The sequence below is a fragment of the Aspergillus costaricaensis genome, assembly GCF_003184835.1.
Source record: "Aspergillus costaricaensis CBS 115574 unplaced genomic scaffold BO79scaffold_30, whole genome shotgun sequence".
Taxonomy (NCBI): domain Eukaryota; kingdom Fungi; phylum Ascomycota; class Eurotiomycetes; order Eurotiales; family Aspergillaceae; genus Aspergillus; species Aspergillus costaricensis.
Window position 1 is genome coordinate 405590 of NW_020291830.1, and position 21420 is coordinate 427009.

Below are 21420 nucleotides of genomic sequence, written 5' to 3' on the forward strand. Positions count from 1 at the left end.
CTTGGGGGAATGGAATGGATCTAGACAATTGTGTAGTAGAGTAATATCTTGCTTGGAGAATCCATGTCATACTCTGCAGCTGGGGTGTGCCACTACTGTAGGTACTAGAGGAGACAGAGATCGCGTGCATACTATATCTACTTTGGTAGATACGGATGTGAATTTTTGAGGCTGGATGTAAAGTACTTGACCTTTTAGAATAATGCTCGAAAGAGCTCAGCCGTCCCTTACAGCCTCGGTCATATTGGCAAAAGCGCGGATATACATCTTTACCTTGCCAACTAGCTAGCATTTGGGTTACAGCATCGTTGGGATCCAAACTAATCCATCTTGAGGCGGAACTCCGGGGGATTTCCTTCAGACCTGATCATCCACCATCTATACTAGATGGAGAAGAGACCCTGTGCCGATCCAAACTGATTGGAATTAGTGTAGCAAATGTAAAGCTGGGTTGGGTTGGCTGATTTGGGTAAAATCCAGGCATACAAACCATGGGATGCGTTTCCAGCCTAAGTACCTTTTTCCCCGTCCGAGCTCCTTTTGCAGAGTTTCAGGCTCGGAGGTACAGCGGTACAGGGGAAATGATAGTCCAGGAGATGGGTAAATTAAAAAAAGATAAAAATTGGGAGCAGTTCGTCCCTTTCCCATTTTGTCTTCCCGCTTAGTAAAAAATAAGATTATGAAGTCGTCGGGGTTAATTAAACTCTGCTACGATAAATCGAACAAGTCTAGATAGTCTGTAGAACTGGTTACTAACTAGTTTGTTAAAACTAGTTGATACCTGAATCAGCCGGCAGTTGGCAGCCCTCCGTTAATTAAAAAGGAAGGGCACACAGACCACAGGAATGTGTGTGTGTGTGTCTGTGGTGTGGTGTGTGGATGGGCAAACTCGGTGTGTGTGTGTTGAACCCACACACACCTTCTTCCTTGCCCACCCGAGCAGCCCAATGACCATTCCTGCCCTGCCCGTCGCAACTCAGGTACGCTGGACCGGGGCCACTTGTGGCCCATACACAGTGCGTACGCGCTGGGCTTTTGGTTTGTCTCCTGCAGAATCTGGGACACACACACACCACACTACACCACACACAGGGGCTGCGAGCCATGGTTGCTTTTATTTCTAGTCTGTTCGGCTGATTCTTATCGCCTATCGATCGGGCGGGTTTCCAGCTGGACGGTGCCGGCCTTCTATACCACTCCCAGTTTAATGCGACGGGGGAAAAGGGAATTTGGGAGGGGCGGTGGTTCACTGCTGCCCAACTGCGCCCAGGGGGAGGAAATATGAAAAGTAAAATAAGGGAAGTGAATAATGAACCCACCTTAAACTAACTAACTAAAGGGAAAGGGGAAAATCATAATCAAGGAATAAAATCACTAACAAGAAAGAGGTAATAGAGTCAGGGATGACACTACCAACAGGGCTGGAAGCAGAAACAAACTAAGGAGTCTCAGCTAACTAAGTATTTACTTCCTAGTCCCTTAGCGACCAACCAGGGTGGACATCGGCCGTCATACCTTACGCGGTGCATCCATGCAGACGGCCGGGGAGCAGCTCCCGGTCTGCTGGTTGACTGGTGAATCGACTAAATAAAGGATTTTAGGCACACAACCACCTGCTTTGGCGTCGAAGCTGAAGGAATTGACATTGGTGGGTGAGAAAATTCATTGGATTTTGTAGGTGTGTGAGTGAGTGAGTCTGTATGGTGTGTGCTCTCTAGATTTTGGGTCTTGATTGTTGGGATTTGATTGATGTATGGTATGTATTGAGGCAGGCAGCGTTGGGTAGGTTATAATATCATTATATTGTCTCCTTCTGAACCGCTCTTTTGTCTTGTCTTGTCTCGCAATCTTTTTGATTTTCCTTATGGATGATTTGCCCCCATCACTATCACAATCACAATCACTTTTCACTCCAAGCAGTTTGAGTTTGTCGTCATTTCCTCTGTTAGTCTAGGTTTAAAAAAAGAAAGTGAAGAAATAGACGCACTAGCTTCTAGGACCAGGCGATCCGAGCAGAAAACTAGTCCAGCCAGCCAGTCCAACGTCTATCACGATCTGCTACAAACCGGACATTGCCTTCCTTTGTTGGTAAGTGTATGTGCCTTCGACCGGCGGATGAAGTATCGTGCTCTGCCTACTTTCACTTTTTCACCACCACCTCCTTTAATCCCAGTCATCTGGTTTTATACCCGCTTGTAACCCTTCTCTGGATCCTTCCTCGAGTTCGATTTACTGCCACGAGGACAAAACCAACGCCATACTAACCTCCCTCATCTCCAATTCGCAGGTCGGGGAACCAACCAACCGGGACGAGGGTGCTGGAGTACCCGCCACAGTTGAACCAGCAGTTCGATTTCTCGACGGCTTCCATCCTTCACACCCCACGACGGTCCATGCCATCCGGCCACTAATCCACTCAATCCACTTATTTGCCTCTCCTTCGTCTGGGTCACAGCCACCAAGTGCTCCCGCAAAGTGGTGGTAGGAGTCAGGACGGCCCATTATTCTCCTATCGCCGTCCCTTTTGACTCGACCGCTTACTACTACTTACTTCTTGCCTCTCCCACCACCACCATCATCATCGTCATCATCGCCGCCAACTTTACTATCTCCCGACTTCCATAACCGGGTGTGTCGCAAGGAGCAGGCGAACTATCTGGTAACTCAAAGAAAAGGAAAAAAATATTAAACCCTTTTGCTGGGGGGAGGACCTTCCAGAACACTGCAATCCTGGGAACCTTCCGCCGAGCTGTCACGCGTGGATCCTCGTCATTGTCCACCCACTGAACCACTCCAGCGCACCCATTCTATTCCCATCCACCCATCCACCCATCCATCCATCCATCCTCAGGGGCGGGGGGAACACCAAAGGAAAGCGGGCCGCTTTTTTTCTGTCCCAGTCGTCGCAATCCAGAACTCCCCATACCGGCTCGTCCGTGGTAGTCCTGCTCGTTTGAGGGCGAAAAATAGGCAAAGAAAGACCAGCAGAAATTAGGAGGCCACTGCACTGTCACACTTGTCTGGGTTACTTGCAGACCAGCGTCTAGGGAGTTACTCTAATTTTTCTTACTATAACAACATATCGCCGCTGACAACCGTCCGCTCTATTTCATCCATTGACACTCCCTCTTGTCCCTCTCTCTGTCTCTCTCTCTGTCTCTCTCTCTGTCTCTCTCTCTATTTCCCTATCAAACCCCAGGCTATTTTGTCTGTTACTATCTTTTTTACTGTATCACTTTAAAACGCTCCTTCATTGTTCAGATTTAAAGTTTTCGTCTTACTATTTTTTTTTTTTTTTTTTTTTTTTTCTTTTACTCATTTACCCTGTCTCTTTTGCCTCATTCGTCTCTCTCAGCTGCTTCCCGGGATTGCCGCCCATTCTCTTGTTCTTTTGGTTTCTTTGTATTCCAACACATCCCATCGCCGACAAGACCTTCGAGTTTACAGTGATACGCCTGGACCGGGGTGGCTGACAACGGGCATAAAGTGGATGATCATATCTTGTCTGCTGCAGGCCTCGCTCAAACTACCAAACCCTACTCGTCCCCGTACTTACGTCTTGCCTTGCCTCGGCGGCTGATCTGGCGTTCCCGACCACCTGTGGGCACGGCCTGGCTAGGTTGACCTGCCTAGGGAGTATTATTCATTGATTCATTCCGACGTTCATTTATTTAGTTTCGCCCGGAAGGAGAATTTAGCAAACTAAATAATGAAGGTACGTACATCTATCTGTTCCAAGCTGGCAAACCCGCCTGCAAGCAAACCCCTCGTTTTCCCGCCCCTCGTTTATCTCGATTGTCGCTTGTTCCGAGCGCCCTCCTCCCCGAAAAATTAGCACCTTGATTTGATGACTGTGGCCCTTCCCTTTCTTCTTTCTGACTGGGAACGATCATTATTGCCGCGCGCAATCTATCGGCTCTGGACTAATCTCCAACACCGCCAATTAATTAGGCCATTCGACGCTCTCTCAAAGGGGAGAAAGATCCCAAACCCCACCACCACCACCATCTCAGTCACCATAGTCACCACCACCTTTCTATTACTCCAAAGTCCGCCATCGCCATCCTTCCGCCAAAGAAGGTGTGTTACACCCTTTCCTTTCTTTAATTTTCCCCTTCACTTTTTCGCCTTAATTTAATTTCCTTTCCATTTTTATTTTTTCCATCCCTCTCCGATTCTCAATTTCTATTTCCACTCTTTCCATTTCTTTGCCTTTCGGATCCCTGGTTGATCCCACCCTCCCCTCCTTCTCCCCCCCCCTGCCTTTACCCCTCCTTTTCTTCTATAGTCGCATCCTTCAAAAATTCATTTTTGGAGTTGTTTGTCGATTGTAATTGATTTCTCTGCGTTTTATTCGCTTTCGTTCGCCGACATTAGTCGAGCAGCCTATCCTTGGCGACCCGTTGTTGACCACATCCCTGTGCTGCGCGTAGGTCATCAAAGCGCTCTACGATTACCAACCGGAACCCGGGAACTCGCAGGAACTCGCCTTCAGCAAGGGAGACTTCTTTCACGTTATCAGCAGGGAGGACGACTTGGACTGGTACGAAGCGTGCAATCCGCTCATCCCTAGTGCGAGGGGGTTGGTTCCCGTGTCCTTCTTTGAAGTGATTGGCAAAAACGAGAGACACAGCGCCGGATCGGTGGACCATCATAAGAAGAAAGAGCCGCACGACTCAGGCTTCTCCGATCGAGCTGCCTTCCCAGGTACAGACTTCATCAGCAATTCTTCCCGCAATAGCTTCCAACCCAGGATGTCGCAGTTGGGGAAGGGCTCGAGTGCCATGGTCTATGGCATCGTTCAGTACGACTTCCAGGCCGAGCGACCGGACGAACTAGACGCCAAAGCTGGCGAGGCCATTATTGTTATCGCCCAGTCGAACCAGGAATGGTTTGTCGCCAAACCTATCGGTCGCCTGGGTGGCCCGGGTCTCATCCCCGTGTCCTTCCTCGAACTTCGCGATATGCAGACAGGTCAAGCGGTCACCGATCCGCTTGAAGCTGTGAGGCGTGCCGGCGTGCCGAAGGTGGAGGAATGGAAGAAGATGACGGCCGAATACAAGAACAGCAGCATTACGCTGGGCAAGATCGACTCCGCTGGTGGCTCGTCGATGCAGTCCGTCACGTCGAGCATGGACAAGATGTCCATCGGACGTCAGAGTCAAATGAGTCAAAATGGCCAGTCCCAGGTAAGTCTCCAATGTTTCCTCCTTTTGTCGCATGCGCGACTCGTGAGGACTGTCGCCCTAACCTTTCGTGCGATAGGGCTACCACACTCGCAATGCCAGTAAAGGGTCGCTTGTGCAACAAGTTTCGCATCAATCGCAGCAGAGTTATCACCAGTCATTGATGGCGCCCATCGCGGCGTCTATTCCCCGGTACTGCTTTGACAACGACAAATACTGGTACATCATCGAGGCCAAAATGGAGGACGGTCGCTGCTGGGAGTTGGCCCGCTACTACCACGACTTTTACGATTTCCAGATCGCACTGTTGACTCAATTCGAGGAGGAAGCCGGTAACCGTGGCAAGCCGCGCACGCTGCCGTATATGCCCGGACCAGTCACCCATGTCACGGACGCCATCTCCAACGGCCGCCGACAGAATTTGGATGAATATATCAAGAAGCTCTTGGCTATGCCGCCCCATATCTCTCGCTGCCAGTTGGTCCGTCAGCTCTTCGCTCCCCGCCCCGGTGACTTTGAAATCGATCCCAACGCATTTGGCGAAGAGACCCGGTTCTCCGGTGGCTCGCATCATTCCTCGGCGAATGAGCCGTCACGGAGCGTGTCGCGCCAGTCGTCGCAGGCACCGATTGCCGTTCACACAGAGCGCAACTCGCACCAGCGCGGTCAACCCTCCCTCTCACTTTCCAATGGCGCACCACCCCCGATGAACCGCCAACCTAGCTCGTTAACGCAGGTGTCGACGTCGAGCGGCGGAGCCATGAAAGTCAAGGTTTTCTTCCAGGACGACCTCATTGCGATCCGGGTCCCGAACGACATCAGCCTTCAGCAGCTCAAGGAGAAGCTCACGGACCGTCTAAAGATTCAGGACGAAATTATGGTCCAGTACAAGGACGAACCGTCCGGGACGTACGTCGACTTGGCCACGGACAGTGACCTGGACACGGCGATCCAGCGGAACTCCAAGCTCACACTATATGTTGGACTTGCATAGAAGCGTTATTTTATCACCCTCCGTCTATATCCCGATAGATCTGTCTGTCATTTTTATTAGTTTCTTTTGTTGTCCGAATATTGCACCCGTTTGTGGCGGTGCATCGGGTGTCCCGGTGTTATGGTTATTTTTCCTGTTGTCTCTGGTCATCAGCCTCTGAGCGGTTGTTATTGAATCACGAGGTTGATGCTTTGACAAGAATGACATGTCTGAAACGTTTACGCCATCATGTACTCTTTGTTTGTTTTTTTTGAAGCTGCACTTTTCTGTTGTGTGGGCCATGGCTGATTGTTTACCCTCCATACCCTATTACTGTGATGCGCTATTGTCTTTTGTACATAAGTCTTCTCTTGCATATATATTCTAGCCGTAGGCTACGACACCTACTGTTTACCATCTGCTTTTTGTGCCAAGTAGAACACATGGTAGGGAACCAATTACCGTTCCGGCGTTCACAATAAACGAATGATCCACTCGGCCAAATAAGGCTTTGTCGGCTCTAAATCTGGGGGCCGATCAGTTGCCGCTCTCCGAGTCACATGATAAACCATCGGAATGCCTTTTCTTGTTGCTTCGGTTCCTTTTCGCCGCGGAGTTCTGCTCTTCCGGTCAATATCGGGGCTCTTCAGAGGACTTTCTTTCTCACTTGCATACTTGCATTCGACCCGTTGAGTCGAGTCGACTTGTACATACTTGTCAGCGCGTGCATTCCTGTTGCCCTCTCCAGTGTCCACTTGTCTGTCCCCGCTTCTTCGCCGCGTGGGCGCCGCACTTGACCGTCTCATTCGCCGAGTATTTGCCGACCGAACAACCTCGGGTTTAAGACTCCACGACTTTGTCGCAACGCACATTTGATCAGACACACACCATTTTCCCATACACTTTTCGTTATACGCAACGTCCATGAGCGGATCCTCGGCGAAATTGTGCGCGGACTACCTGCCCGGCGCACTGAGGGCTCGGGGCCCTCTTTTGCGTGCCGTTCCTCGGGGCACTCGCCGGCCTGGCGCCAGGGAGTATAGACGGGCTGCTCATGGCGCGAACAACTCTCGCTATCGTCCCTCGGTGACGGCTCACCGGGTACCGGTTCATGATACTGTTGATGTGAGGTTGTCGCAAGGCCAGTATGCGCGCCGCTTTGCGACAGCCGCCGAGGGGAAGGCTGTGGAGGGTGACGCTGCAGCTGGGATGCAGGGTGGTCCGCTGGTGGAGTATGATGCTCGTGTACAGCAGGGTCGCTTGCGAGATGATCCGTATCAAAGACGTATGTTGGATTCCCATGCGAATTGGTTGTCGGAGGTCACTGCCGTAGGGGAGGGAGAGTCTGAATTAATGGCCTTATCTCGATTACACACGCTAACATGCTTGAATTTCAATGAACAGAGATCATTGAGCAACTGCAGGACCTGTACGAACGACTGCGATCCTACAACCCCCCGCCGGTCGTCCAGCCAAGCATCGAATCCCTCGACCCCAAGCCCAAGTCGTTCTTCGGCTCGCTGTTCGGACGCAACGCAAAGCAGGAACTCACAATCCCCGAATCCCTCCCCAAGGGACTGTACATGTACGGCGACGTAGGATGCGGCAAGACCATGCTCATGGACCTGTTCTACGAGACCCTCCCACCGAACATCAAGACCAAGACCCGCATCCACTTCCACAACTTCATGCAGGATGTGCACAAGCGCATGCACGTTGTCAAGATGAAGTACGGCAACGACTTTGATGCGCTGCCTCTCGTGGCGGCTTCCATCGCAGAGGGCTCGAGTGTGCTGTGTTTCGACGAGTTCCAGTGCACAGATGTCGCAGATGCGATGATTCTCCGAAGGTAGTACACCGACCAGCCTCACCCAAATCACAACCATTACTCACAGACAAAACCACAGACTCCTCGAATCCCTCATGTCCCACGGCGTCCTCCTCGTCACCACCTCCAACCGCCACCCCGACGACCTCTACAAGAACGGCATCCAACGCGAATCCTTCATCCCCTGCATCAACCTCCTCAAGACCGCCCTCGACGTCATCAACCTCAATTCCCCCACCGACTACCGCAAAATCCCCCGTCCCCCAGCAGCCGTCTACCACCACCCGCTCGGCCCAGACGCCGACCACCACGCCCAGAAATGGTTCGACTTCCTCGGCGACCCCATCAACGACCCCCCACACCCCGCCACTCAAGAAGTCTGGGGTCGCAAGATCCATGTGCCCCTGGCCAGCGGCAAAGCCGCCAAATTCAGTTTCCAGCAGCTCATCGGCAGCGCTACCGGCGCAGCGGACTACCTAGAACTCGTCCGGAACTACGAAGCCTTCATCATCACCGATGTGCCGGGCATGAACCTCACCCAGAGAGATCTGGCTAGACGGTTCATTACTTTCATCGATGCCGTCTATGAGAGTCGGGTGCGTTTGCCCCCAACCAAACCTTTCCCCCCAAACAATCACCCAATACCAATACCAACTCAAACTAACAATATGAATCAAACAGGCAAAATTAGTCCTCACCACTGAAGTCCCCCTCACCAACCTCTTCCTCTCAGCCGACGACGTCAAATCCACCCTCACGGACGGCAGCAACGACGACGGCGCGGACCTCTCCGACGCGATGCGTATGATGATGGACGATCTAGGCCTGTCGATGCAAGCGCTCAAAACGACCTCGATTTTCAGTGGTGATGAGGAGCGGTTCGCGTTCGCGAGAGCATTGTCCCGTCTGTCCGAAATGGGAAGTAAGATGTGGGTGGAGCGCGGGTTGGGAGTGGGAATGGATGCGGATCATGGGAAGAGTGAACATGATGCGTATTTGAAGGCGAGGAGTCGCTGGTCGGAGGATAATATGTGATTTTTCCACCACCATCATCCTTTTCTTACTCATCTTTTACCTGAATTTTAGAGGGGGGGGGAGATGTTGTTGTTTCTACTATCTAGATTAGATGGTTGCTGGTTTCTTCGTTGCATATATACTTCTTCTATACATACGTGTATACATTTACAATTGCATTTACGGATCATAGAGAGTTTAGTTGAATATTATGGTGATGAGTACATGTTTGCATTATTCATTCACACAGTTTGTATTGTGTTGTTGACTATACAACTCTGATATAAGGTAAGTAGAACATGACGTCATTAACCCACCCAACGATCAACCAGGAACTTCAGTCAAACAAGTCTGTCTATCTATCAGGGACAGTTTAAGTTTTCTCCACTCTCAGCTGAGTGCTCCTGTCACTTTTCTTAATGATTCAATTGCCATTGGCCAAAAGCATAGGCGATGGCTCCTCTACGATGGAGACTGTCAATGAATGCAGGGAGTGGACTCTAGTGCTCATCACTGACATCATGAGTTCTTCTCTTCACACCAAACCTGTGGACCATTGACAGACAGCGTTGCATCATGGTTCCGGTCCAGACTACGCAGTCCCTGATCGACTGGGGGTATTGATTACAAGTGCTTAGAAATAGATTGGTCGGGTTGGGGCGGATGGGTATATAGGTATATAGTATCCCAGGCTACTATCTTCTGAGAAATAGATTTCTCATCACTGTATACTTAGTATCACCAGTGTGAGGGATAATACTTCCATCATGGCCAGCGAACGCTTCAACATGACCACCAAACAAGATGATCTCGCCCGGGACACAATCCAACTATCCGGAGTTCAACCCATGACTACAGATTACGGGATCAAAATCTCGGATCCGGATCATTGGCTTCGCGTCGTTGATACGCAGCATAATGGTCCTTCATTGTTGGAGGATCCGATTGCGAGGGAGAAGGTATGATCCCTTTCTTATAACACAGTCCTCTGCTAGAGTATCGACTGACCAGTGCAGATCATGCGCTTCGACCACGAACGGATCCCCGAACGAGTCGTGCATGCCCGCGGTGCTGGAGCCTTCGGAACCTTCAAGCTCCATAAAGCCATTCCTGATCTCTCCTCAGCCGGTGTCTTGAATGACACGGAGCGCGAAACGCCCGTCTTTGTGCGGTTTTCCACCGTCCAGGGTAGTCGGGGGAGTGCGGATACTGTTCGGGATGTTCGAGGTTTCGCTGTGAAGATGTATACTGCTGAAGGAAATTGGGATATTGTGGGGAATAATATCCCTGTCTTTTTCATTCAGGATGCCATCAAGTTTCCTGATGTTATTCATTCGGTTAAGCCGGAGCCGCATAATGAGATTCCTCAGGGGCAGAGTGCTCATAACAACTTTTGGGATTTTCAATATATGCATTCGGAGACGACGCATATGCAGCAGTGGGTGAGTCTTTTCTGGTTTATTTGCTGAATGGGCAGCTGGCTGATTGGTTTTTCAGGTCATGTCGGATCGTGCTATCCCTCGTTCGTACCGTATGATGCAAGGCTTCGGTGTCAATACCTACTGTCTGGTTAATGACAAGGGGCAGAGGCACTTTGTCAAGTTCCATTTCACCCCGGAGCTCGGGGTTCATTCCCTCGTCTGGGACGAAGCGCTGAAAATTGCAGGTCAGGATCCGGACTTCCATCGAAAGGATCTGATGGATGCCATTGAGGCAGGCCAGTACCCCAGGTGGAAGTTCGGCATCCAAGTGATTCCAGAGGAGAAGAAGGATGACTTTGAGTTCGATATCCAGGATGCAACCAAGATCTGGCCGGAGGAGCTTGTGCCAATCCAGTACATTGGACAGCTGGAACTGAATCGCAATGTTGACGAGTACTTCCCCCAAACCGAGCAAGTGGCTTTCTGCACAAGCCATATCGTGCCCGGTATTGATTTCTCGGACGATCCCCTTCTTGTGGGCCGCAACTTCTCCTACTTCGATACGCAAATCTCCCGCCTGGGCCCTAACTGGCAAGAATTGCCAATCAACCGTCCCGTATGTCCGTACATGAGTCTGGTCAACCGGGATGGTCCGATGAGACACCGCATCACAAAGGGCAAGGTGAACTATTGGCCTAACAGGTTCGATGCGAACCCCCCATCCTCTCCAGCCCATGGGGGTTTTGCGACCTACCCCGAGAAGCAGCGCGGCGTGAAAGCACGTGCACTGTCAGACAAATTCAGCGAGCATTTCAACCAGGCCCAACTGTTCTACAACTCCCTCAGCCCCATAGAAAAGCTTCATGTCTCCAAAGCATTCTCCTTCGAGTTGGACCATTGTGATGAGGAGATCGTGTATAAGCGTCTTTCAGAACGACTGGCTGTCGTTGACCTCCAGCTGGCTAAGACTGTTGCGAAGAATGTCGGAGGCAACACGCCGACCAAGGCACCAAAGGAGAACGATGGAAAAACATCAAAGGGCTTGAGCCAATTTGACTACCTTCCTGACAGCGCACAGATTGCTACTCGCCGAGTTGCCATCCTGATCGCAGATGGCTTCGACCTCAACTCATACGGGGACATGAAGAGCGCTTTGCAGAAGCAAAATGCATTTGTATTCACCATTGGATCCCAGCGCCAGGGTGTCACCTCCGAATCAGGGGAGAAGGTGATTCCCGACCACCACTTCCCAGGAATGCGTTCCACACTCTTTGACGCGACTTTCGTACCTGGTGGAAAGCACGTTGATGTGCTGGCGAAGAACGGCATCGCTAAGCACTGGATTGCTGAGTCTTTTGCACACTTGAAGCCTATTTCTGGCGTTAACGAAGCGGTGGACTTCATCCGGAAGCAAATCAACCTAGATGCGGTCAAATATGCCTCGGATGGTCAGGTTAAGGAGAGCTATGGAGTGGTGACTGCCCATGGCGCACCTGCACAGCTATTGCAAGTATCGTCCAATATTGGTAGCGAGAGCAAGGGATTCATCGACCAGTTTATCTGGCAAATCTCGAGGCACAGGAACTGGCAGAGAGAGTTAGATGGCTTGGTGGATGAGATCGCTGCATAGTAGAATGTCGGTAACAAGTATTTATGAGATAATGAATAGCGGTCCCTGATGTTTGTCACAACATGGTTTGTAGTAAACTCCCAGTAAGTGAGAAGCTGAGAGAATCAACTCTAGCAGCAGTTACAATTGGAATAAAATGCCGAGATTGCTACGTCAGCTGCATATGATGTGTGACATGGGTAATGGTGTGAGCATGTCGGAGCTGGATGGCACAACAGTCTAGACCTTCACCCTCAGCATAGATACTTGAGAGTAACATGTTTGCCTAGGTATAGACACCCTAGAAAGGGTCCCTCACAACATGTTCGGCCAGCCTGGTTTGTAAAGTTCATCGCATTCCAGCCCGGCCCGATTCTAATGTAAGGGGTAATAAGCCGGTAGCCTCACACCTGGCCGTGAGTACTTCTACAGCAAAAGGTCGTCCGGGCTTTGTCTCATTCTCATCTGAGGGAGTTCGGTATCATGGTGCTCAAAATATCACGCGCCACGCGATTGACGGTGGTAGTTGTCATCTCCTCGGCATTCTTTGTGGCTGAGATCTCAGGTTGGCTCCCCTCTATCCCTCTGCAGATTGCTTCATTGCAAGCCTGGCTGATGCGACCGTACGGTAGTTGGTTTTTACACACATTCCCTTGCTTTGGTGGCCGATGCTTTTCATTATGTATGTGTGGCTCATTGTTGCAAAGCGGTCACTTATGAATCTAGTTGAACGACCTGGTCGGGTTTGTTGTCGCGCTCGTTGCTCTCAAGGTAGTCCACGGCACGGTCAAGAAAGTTGCAGCAGGTACTGAGTTCACTCCAGGTATCAGAAGCAGACGAATCGCCGAAAGCCCTATCTTTTGGCTGGCAACGAGCCCAGTTGCTGGGCGCCTTCTTCAATGGCGTCCTACTCTTCGCGCTTGGGATTAGCATTTTCCTACAGTCCATTGAGCGATTCATCACACTCCAGCGTTGGTGCTCCGTCCTCCTGTCAAACTCATCCGGTTAATGTGCAACAGGTGTTGAGAATCCTAAGCTCATGTTCATCATGGGGGCCATCGGACTGACCCTGAATCTTATCAGCGCCACTTTTCTCCATGGTAATTCCGGCTTCAACAGCTAATGAGGCGGCCTCGGTAACTGTTTTACAGAGCATCACCATCATGATCATGGACATGAACCTAGCTCAGTAGCTCTGGAAGAGCTTCCTGTGTCGGCGACAGATGACATTACCGAACTGGAACGACCAGAAAGTCCGAACGTTAGTACTTTAGCAGGAATAAGAGCATTCAGCTGGCTGACTTCTACTCTGTAGCACGATAACCATAAACATGTTTCGCATGGGCCTCGGACAGCCTCTCACGGACATGACCTAGGAATGCTGGGGGTCTTGACCCATGTTATGGGCGATGCGGCCAATAACCTTGGGGTGATGGCAGCGGCCTTGGTCATATGGTTTACTCACTATGGAGGGCGATTCTATGCGGATCCGGGCACAAGCATGGGAATAGCCATAATGATCATGCTGTCTTCAATTCCACTAGGTATGTCCTTTCATGTTATTTGATCCATGGATGCTGAACCCAATAACAGTGCGGCGATGTGGAATCATTCTGCTAGAAAGTGCACCTAATGGAGTCGACCTTGAGGATGTGAAGCATGATATAGAGAAGGTAGGCCAAAACGAGGCTACACTCATCGAGTAAATTCTCACAATTTGGGGTTTGGCAGATTCCCGGTGTCCTATCGGTCCACGAGCTACATATCTGGCGCCTGAACCAGCACAAGGCGCTCGCATCGGTCCATGTGATGGTATCCGATTGTTCAGTGCCGAGTTTCCTGAAATTGAGTAAGACCATCAACGAATGTTTCCACGCATATGGGATCCATTCCACCACGATTCAGCCAGAGATGGCCCATCCGGAGACGATCGCAGTAGGACAGCCGACAGTGGAAACAGAACGGGTTTCACAGATGGAAATGTCGGAGAAGTGTCAGGTGATATGTGGAACATTATGTGAAGAATTGACGTGCTGTGGATAGAGAACATATGAAATTTGGATAAAGGGATGATAAGAAAGTACAGGTATAAACGAGCAGAGGAGAAGAATAAGATGAAAATAAAGATGAAGATGGCGAATGTCACGGGGAGGCCGGGTCATCTGACCTGGTTGTTACTAGTTAGTTTGTTAATATCCCATCACTGAATGCTTCTCTTCCTTCCTCCGCTTCAACCATACTTATCCACTCGAATGATTGTCGCTCTTCTTTCGTTGTTGATCCGAGCCCCATTGATGAGATGTGAAGTCCATCTCTCGCCCCCAACTAGTATGCGGAACATATTCCGCCTGGTCGTTTAAACCTTCGGCTGTGCTTCTGTGCCCACCTGTGATTCTTAGCAGATCTTCTCCGGTACTGACTACCAATGATTAATAGTGTAATAACTCCAGATAGGCAAGGTCGGCACAAGAGCTCCATTCAGCGTTCATTTGCTAATTGTCGATAGACGCCATGGCCCTTGATAGGCAAGTGCTCGCGACCAGATAGATAAGAGGATCTCCACCCGAGGCATATCTCCTCCCTGGAGCTAGGAGCTGCAGCGCAGCTGGGTGCATACAGGCTATTGATCGTGATTGGACTGCATTCCGATTCCGAGATGTAGACCTGTCTCAACTCCTCATTTGCCTTGTCATGGAAACCATTAGTGCTTTTGACAGCCGGTTTTAAACTGTGCGCACCCCCCACCTTTCCCATGCCGGTCACATCTCCTCTATCACCCAATTCTGAACTTAGAGCTCGCAAGCATCGCACACTATGTCACTCTCATGGGAGCTCCAGGCACAAAAGGCCAAGGACATTCTCCAACAGTCAATCCCCAAACAATGGCTCCTCCCCGCACATAAGCTACCCTCGGCCGACCTGAAAAATGTGGAGGACTTTCCCGGCAAAAGCGGCCTTCTCTCGGCGAGAGAGCTTGGTATAACCGACATGTCTGCCGCTACCCTCGTGCAGAACATGGGGGCAGGAAAGCTCACGGCAGAGGAGGTGGTCGTGGCTTTCCTCAAGCGAGCCGTATTGGGCCATCAACTGGTAATGCTTAACTATATCTTGTCCAGGTTTCTGTGCAACTAATACTTCTTGTCAGCTTAACTTTGCTACAGAGTTCCTAACCGACCGAGCAATAGGGCGAGCCAAGGAACTAGATGAGTATTACAGGCGAACCGGAAAGCTAGTTGGGCCTTTGGTGGGACATCCTTATCAGCGGTACCGTACAATCCAGAAACTAATAACTCGCAGCACGGTGTCCCGATAAGCGTCAAAGAGCATGTTGGAGTCAAGGGCCGTACGTGTAATGCCGGCTATGTAGCCTGGTATGGCTTCATTAATCTTCAGATACACTATCAAGCCCAGAAACTAATATCACTAGGGTGGACGACATTGCAACAGAAGACGCCCTCATACTACAATGCCTCGAAAAGGCAGGCGCCGTCTTCCACGTACGAACCAACCAGCCACAATCTCTCATGGTACAGCTACATTCCTACCTTGCAGACAAGGACTTTGCCTAGCTAATCAACACATAAAGCACCTCTGCTGCAGCAATAACCTCACCGGAACGACGCTAAACCCTTACAACCGCACGCTCAGTGCCGGTGGTTCCTCAGGTGGTGAAGGCGCTTCGACCGGCTTCAAATGCGCTCCCCTAGGTATCGGCACAGACATTGGAGGCTCAATCCGATGCCCCGCTGCATTCTGCGGCTCGTATGGATTCCGCCCAACAGCCCTTCGCAACCCATTGTCAGGTGCAAAGGCACCCAAGGAAGGCCACGAATCCATTCGCGGCGTAATCGGGCCTCTCGCCAGCCAGAGCGTGGAAGACATGGACATCTTCCAGCAGGCCATCCTCGACCAAAAGCCATGGGATATCGAGACGTCCTTAGTCCCCGTCCCATGGAAAAAAGCCAAACCCACCAAAAACATGACCGTAGCCATCATGTGGGACGATGGGTAAGCCAGCCAATAGCCACACCAACGCATACAGTACCCTAACAAACACCAGCGTCGTCCGCCCTCACCCCCCGATAACCCGGGCCCTCAACCACGCCAAAGCCAAGCTCCAAGCCGCCGGCATCAAAGTCATCGACTGGGAACCATACAAGCACAAGCACGGCTGGGACATCATCGTACGTCACACCCCAACCCCATCTAACATACCTCCTCCAAACTAACCACAACCCCCACCCCCAGTCGGCAATGTACTTCCCCGACGGAGCCCTCAGCCAGCGCAAACTCATCGCCCAAACAGGCGAACCAATCCTCCCCTTAACAGCCTGGGCCTTCGACTACAGCAGCCCCACCCCCCTAACTATGGCCGAATCCTGGACCCTCAATGTCCAGCGCGACGTATACAGAGACGAATACCACGCGTTGATGAAATCCAGAGGCGTGGACTTCATCCTCTGTCCCGTATACGCGGGCGTCGCTTCTGTTCTCGGTGAATCCCACTACTGGAACTACACCGCGGTGTGGAACATTCTCGACCAGCCGGCCGTGGTATTCCCATCTGGGTTGAGCGTGGATGCGCAGCTGGATCAATTGACCGCCGAGCATAAGACATATAAACCCCGAGATGAGGTTGATCAGCGCGAATGGAGTAAGTATACCGGTCCGGAACGGTATGAAGGTGCGCCTATTGCGTTGCAGTTGGTTGGAAAGCATTTCAAGGATGAGGAGACTCTAGCTGCTGGTGCTTTGGTTGATGGGATCTTGAAGGGAGGAGCAGAGCAGAGTACTACTACTAGATCTATGCTCTGAGTTCAAACTACGCTGACTGAGAGATTGACATATAAATTGAAGTGAAATCCGATATCATTCATAAATTGATCGATCATTTACAATCCATTATATCCATCAATCATAACGAAACATAAATACATACATGAAAATCCCAATCATCCATCATCAATAAGGTCGTAAGGAAATGAGAAAAAAAAGAAAACCAAACAAATCTATCTCACCACCAGCAAGGAAGCCAGATCTGGAATCGATGCAGATAGAATATAGAGGGGTATACCGAGAGATAAAATAGATCATCACTTCCTCCAAAACATAGCCTTACCTGCCACTCTCTTCGCAGACCACTTTGCCTCAGCAAATTTGTCCTTGAAACTGACTCCGCCACCATACTTCAGCGCAGTATTACTCCTCCCACCGCTCGAGCCAGAAACATGGCTCATATTGGCCAAATTGCCTGCATCGAACTTGGTCTTCCCCTCGACGATCTTCTGTACGACAAGCAAGATCGCATACGTAGTGGATCCAATGACACGAATAAGGGCCAACACGACAACGGACCACAGGATGATGGCGAGGTAGACGTTCGTACCGCCTGCGTCGGGACCGTAGACTTCGGAGATGGCCATGGCCAGGACGACGTTGGCTACCATCCAGATGGAGACCATGTATGTGCGGACAGCGCGGTAGTAGTCTTCTTGCATTTGGCTCTCGGTGATGGGGGTCTCGGGGACTTCGACGCGGTCGCGGAGGTTGCGGAGCGCGGCGTCGTAGCCGCTGTCAATGTCGAGTTGTTCGGAGGGCATTTCGATTTGGACTGTGGTACCGTTGATGACGCGCGCCGCTCCCAGATCCATGTTCAGGACGTTGTCACCTTTTGTTCCCCAGGAGACATCGTGCGTGTTGCAGAAGGCGTAGACTTGGAGGGTGCAGATGTAGCTGGGTAACATGATGAAGTAGGCTGCTGAGGAGGTGAACATGTGCCAGGGGTCGAGGTAAAGAAAGGAGGCGTAGAAGTATAAGCCCACTGTTGACAAGAGGGACATGACGATGTTGACGAAGAGGCCATCGCTCACTTCAAGATCGGTATCAACGCCCGTTCGTGCTAGAATTTCGATCACCACTAGGTACATGGTGCAGAAGATCGTGTAGAACATGATGATTGAGTAGACGATGATGCCGGACAAGTATAGCTTTTTGGCACTGCAAGGGTTGAGGTTAGCTAGCTATTCATGAAATGTCCTGGTATGGTTTACTCACCCTTGCGGTCGATTACCCATAGAAATGATGAACTGCAGACACATGACCAGAATACAGGCGTATCTCAAAATCACGAATATGTATTTGCCGATATGGTGACCAAATGGATCGATTTTGTCGTCGGTAAGCGAGCCAGCGATGAAGTAGAATACCAGGTAGAAATTTGCCTAAAGGTGAGTTGAAGGTCAGCGAGGTTTTCTCGGATAGCTGGGTATCATATGACATACCAAGCCAAAGTACGTGAAAATCAACTGCATGAATTGATAGGCACCCTCGATCTGGAGGAGAATCTTTCGAGGTAGCGAGTGGTCCGTTTTCCAAAGTTGCTTGCCATTGACGATAGAGTACACGGCCGCGAAGAATGCACCGTTCAGCCAACGTCTTCTCTGTGAGATGAACTCGGGAATGGAATCTAGCAATTTTGTTAGAGGAGTTACATCTCTCGCTCGTCTTCATGGCTTACCTGGCACGTCGGTTTCACCAACAGCACTCTTCACGAACTTCAAGACCCAGCGCTCTTCCCTCTTGGCAACCAACTCCCAGCAAAGAATACGATCTTCTGCCAAGTACATGTTGGCAGTGAACACATCTGCATCTTGTCCATGTAGTGTTTCTCCCTTAAAGTACTGGTTCAGAGGGCCATTTCCCTCCGCGTCGTTCTGCAGTGCGAAGAAACGATACGCACTGAGCGCTCCGGGAAGCACAGTAATGTATCCGAAGACCGATTCCAACGGTTTGTCCAAGATGTTGGACATCTTATATTCAAAGTTCTGACTGGCAACCAGTGGGTTCAGAAGACCCAGCATACCCTTGCCTTTACCAGCCTTGATTTCACCAGCCGCTCCAGCCACGTTCGAGTTCTGGTCGAACGCTTTCCAGAGGTGGTAGAGTGCGGTAGGCGCAGGCTTGGTACCCACATCCAGCAGGATGCAAATGTTCGGCTGTAGTGCTCGGCCAAAAGCATTGAAGAACCAACGGTGTGAGTTCAATTTCTTCTTGTTGTGCTCCTTCAAACAGAAGAGCACCTGGCACGGCATAATGCCCTTCTCAGCACCCTTAAACTTTAAATCGGGATCGAGCGACACTTGCGTCGTGTATTCGTAGACGTGTGCGTTGACCTGCTTCTGGTTGACGACGTTCTTGGCGATACCTTCCTGGTACACACCCAAAGCCGCCAAAGCATTGAGGGTCCGTGGATGCACCTTCTTACGACCGTCGGCAATGATGCAGACCACAATCTTCTTCCAACCATCCTTACCCCAAGTACGGGACTTGGATCGCGAGCAGAGATGGGTAATATTCTGCATCACACCATGCATAGTCCGAGTGAAGCCAATCTCATCCTCGTTATACATCGTGATACAAATCAACAACTCAGTCTCACGCATAGTGCTGCCAATCTGTTGGCGCAACTTGTAGCCTCGCTGCGTGAAGTCATCGGGGTCACAGGTAACCGCAGTGTACCGCATATGGGTGAATTCTCGGTCATCCCGACGAGGCAAGAAAGAGTGCAAGATAGTTGGGATCTTGCACTCCAAGATCAGTTCACCGTTGATCAATTGGACTTCCTTCGTGGACATCTGGGCCTCGCGAACACCTCGGCGGCTCTGCTTTTCGGGGGCCGGACCATAATGTATGTTCGGGTCAACCATCTCATCTGTTTCTTCCATTTCCTCGTCCAAGTCAACTTTCGACATGGCATCCTTCTCATCTGTAATAATCGTAGACTCGCTCATAAAAGATTGCATGCTGGCTCTGTTGTCGGCTCTAGGGTCAATCGTCCGCCCACCACCACCGAACACATCATCGTCGCCCGCGTCATTTATCGGGATGTTCGCATCGTGTCCACCAGGGGCGGAGAAAAGTGGTGCTGGAGGCAACGGACGGCGAGGGCTTCCCCCATATCTTGAACTGGGGGTGCCTGGTCGTGGACTACCATTGAGATCTGCACGTTCATATTGCGAGCTTGCGACCGAGGGCGGAGCTGGAGGTCGGGCCCAGTTCCCGACACGGTTAGGCGACCAAGGCCGTGTGGGAGAGCCCGGACGAGAGGTATAGTGTGGGACATCTACCGTTGATGCTGCTGGCGGGGGGATGGTTGGTACATTTCCCAGACTCGATACAGGCCGGGAAGGAGACTCGGTTGGCTCATATGGATAGTATCGCTGGCGTTCACTTCTGCGGTTGTTTTGAGCACGCGAGTTAGCAGACCGCTTCATAACCATCATTTCGTATATCATATTGAAAGTAGTTGTGCCGGATGTCCATAGACATCCCAGATATACGCAAAAAAGCGGAGACAGTGTTGGCCAGGAAAATCACGGCATGCAAACTGACTGAGTATTTCTCAGTCACCAGACTCGAGCTTTCCCCAGACAGCGGTTTTAACAGCATTGACCATGTCAACAAGGGGAGAGATGGTATGGAGCTCCACGCCGGAGGGAAGATACCAAACAAGGTCATCGGAATGCCAGAAGCCATAGCTTAGTGTGATTTAGGGGAATGGAAAAAAGAAAGGCAACTACTTACTCTCCGTCATCGACAAAAGGATCCCCATAGTGATACTCTGAGCTAACTCCCGTGTCGGCACTCAAATCACTTTCTACAATCGTGCTGGTTGGCAGCAATCGCATAGTAGCTCCATGCGCACGGGATGCTGCCGGAGGAGAATCATGTTCGGCATAGTATGGGTCTCCGTACGTATCATATGCCGGCGGCTCCTCTTCCTGGTTATGCGCCGGCACATACATCCGCGACGAGTTGTTCATGTTTATCTGCTCGTAACTCAATCGCGCATAGTATCCGATGATCAAACGTAAGTGGTGGAACAAAACGATTTCTCAGGTATCTGTGTGGTTACGGCCCCAGCGGTTACGATGACCTCAACTCAAGGGACGTAGATAGTAGTGGTCTATGGATTCCTAAAGGTAATGGGTTCCACGGTTAGCACATTTGCATTGTCCAGACAATTCCAGATCCGGGGGTTGATGGGGAATGCCACTTACTATCCACAGGGGGCAGTTGGTTGTCTGGTAGTACCAGTAAACAAACCAAAGTATGTCAGAGATCTGGAGGAATGTATCGGGGCAATCAAGCGATCGGATAACGGTTTGAAGAAGTCGAGTAGAACCTCGGATGCGAAATTCGAGCTTCCTTATAAACAAAGGTTGTGATCCAATCCACACCACAAACGCACACACAGAGCGTCAAATACTGAAGGATGGCAGGTTGATAAAGTCAAACAGAACCGATCAGTTCCGCCCCAGGCACTTCTTAAGAAAATCACCTTGGATACGGGCGCCTAAACTGCCGTCGTAATCAGACTGCACTGACGA

General features: G+C 50.7%; 6 protein-coding genes across 6 annotated transcripts; 5 read left to right on the forward strand and 1 right to left on the reverse strand.

Annotated features, from left to right (window-relative positions):
• The first annotated feature begins 3283 nt into the window (after positions 1 to 3283).
• BO79DRAFT_210787 (phosphatidylinositol-3-phosphate-binding protein BEM1) lies at positions 3284 to 6565 on the forward strand. The gene is made up of 4 exons (XM_025682889.1): positions 3284 to 3715; positions 3952 to 4080; positions 4434 to 5189; positions 5266 to 6565. Exons 1-4 carry the CDS (start codon positions 3710 to 3712, stop codon positions 6178 to 6180), a joined length of 1806 nt encoding a protein of 601 aa, XP_025536549.1. The 5' UTR covers positions 3284 to 3709; the 3' UTR covers positions 6181 to 6565.
• A 242-nt stretch (positions 6566 to 6807) lies between these two features.
• BO79DRAFT_289762 (AFG1 family ATPase) lies at positions 6808 to 9162 on the forward strand. The gene is made up of 4 exons (XM_025688813.1): positions 6808 to 7444; positions 7564 to 8008; positions 8067 to 8583; positions 8669 to 9162. Exons 1-4 carry the CDS (start codon positions 7084 to 7086, stop codon positions 9020 to 9022), a joined length of 1677 nt encoding a protein of 558 aa, XP_025536550.1. The 5' UTR covers positions 6808 to 7083; the 3' UTR covers positions 9023 to 9162.
• Positions 9163 to 9768: 606 nt separating this feature from the next.
• Positions 9769 to 12052, forward strand: BO79DRAFT_273073 (spore-specific catalase CatA; the record flags this gene model as incomplete). The annotated part of the gene is made up of 3 exons (XM_025687480.1): positions 9769 to 9960; positions 10018 to 10443; positions 10499 to 12052. 3 exons carry the CDS (start codon positions 9769 to 9771, stop codon positions 12050 to 12052), a joined length of 2172 nt encoding a protein of 723 aa, XP_025536551.1.
• A 462-nt stretch (positions 12053 to 12514) lies between these two features.
• Positions 12515 to 14098, forward strand: BO79DRAFT_179082 (putative di-, tri-valent inorganic cation transporter; the record flags this gene model as incomplete). The annotated part of the gene is made up of 8 exons (XM_025680009.1): positions 12515 to 12596; positions 12664 to 12713; positions 12758 to 12805; positions 12855 to 13002; positions 13051 to 13131; positions 13408 to 13575; positions 13625 to 13704; positions 13763 to 14098. 8 exons carry the CDS (start codon positions 12515 to 12517, stop codon positions 14072 to 14074), a joined length of 969 nt encoding a protein of 322 aa, XP_025536552.1. The 3' UTR covers positions 14075 to 14098.
• A 648-nt stretch (positions 14099 to 14746) lies between these two features.
• On the forward strand, positions 14747 to 16875 carry BO79DRAFT_46152 (fatty-acid amide hydrolase). The gene is made up of 7 exons (XM_025689281.1): positions 14747 to 15121; positions 15177 to 15275; positions 15329 to 15402; positions 15459 to 15558; positions 15618 to 16039; positions 16092 to 16215; positions 16280 to 16875. The coding sequence occupies exons 1-7, from the start codon at positions 14846 to 14848 to the stop codon at positions 16844 to 16846; spliced, it is 1662 nt and encodes a 553-aa protein (XP_025536553.1). The 5' UTR covers positions 14747 to 14845; the 3' UTR covers positions 16847 to 16875.
• A 41-nt stretch (positions 16876 to 16916) lies between these two features.
• Positions 16917 to 21310, reverse strand: chsB (chitin synthase class II). Its single transcript, XM_025688814.1, has 6 exons — positions 21091 to 21310; positions 20615 to 21006; positions 18549 to 20263; positions 18313 to 18497; positions 18086 to 18252; positions 16917 to 18028 (listed from the first exon to the last, which is right to left on the reverse strand). Exons 2-6 carry the CDS (start codon positions 20851 to 20853, stop codon positions 17125 to 17127), a joined length of 3210 nt encoding a protein of 1069 aa, XP_025536554.1. The 5' UTR covers positions 20854 to 21006; positions 21091 to 21310; the 3' UTR covers positions 16917 to 17124.
• Positions 21311 to 21420: the final 110 nt, after the last annotated feature.

Excerpts from the sequence above, each read along its gene's own strand:
- chsB (XM_025688814.1), bottom strand. The coding sequence starts at position 20,853 with ATGAACAACTCGTCGCGGATGTATGTGCCGGCGCATAACCAGGAAGAG. Across the intron at positions 20,264-20,614 it reads CCTTTTGTCGATGACGGAGA|AAGTGAACGCCAGCGATACT; the intron begins GTAAGTAGTTGC and ends AAACAACCGCAG. Across the intron at positions 18,253-18,312 it reads TTTTCACGTACTTTGGCTTG|GCAAATTTCTACCTGGTATT; the intron begins GTATGTCATATG and ends ACTCACCTTTAG.
- BO79DRAFT_289762 (XM_025688813.1), top strand. The coding sequence starts at position 7,084 with ATGAGCGGATCCTCGGCGAAATTGTGCGCGGACTACCTGCCCGGCGCA. Across the intron at positions 7,445-7,563 it reads AGATGATCCGTATCAAAGAC|AGATCATTGAGCAACTGCAG; the intron begins GTATGTTGGATT and ends TTCAATGAACAG. Across the intron at positions 8,584-8,668 it reads ATGCCGTCTATGAGAGTCGG|GCAAAATTAGTCCTCACCAC; the intron begins GTGCGTTTGCCC and ends TGAATCAAACAG.
- BO79DRAFT_46152 (XM_025689281.1), top strand. The coding sequence starts at position 14,846 with ATGTCACTCTCATGGGAGCTCCAGGCACAAAAGGCCAAGGACATTCTC. Across the intron at positions 15,403-15,458 it reads AATGCCGGCTATGTAGCCTG|GGTGGACGACATTGCAACAG; the intron begins GTATGGCTTCAT and ends TAATATCACTAG. Across the intron at positions 16,040-16,091 it reads GCCATCATGTGGGACGATGG|CGTCGTCCGCCCTCACCCCC; the intron begins GTAAGCCAGCCA and ends AACAAACACCAG.
- BO79DRAFT_210787 (XM_025682889.1), top strand. Across the intron at positions 4,081-4,433 it reads CCATCCTTCCGCCAAAGAAG|GTCATCAAAGCGCTCTACGA; the intron begins GTGTGTTACACC and ends TGCTGCGCGTAG. Across the intron at positions 5,190-5,265 it reads GTCAAAATGGCCAGTCCCAG|GGCTACCACACTCGCAATGC; the intron begins GTAAGTCTCCAA and ends TTCGTGCGATAG.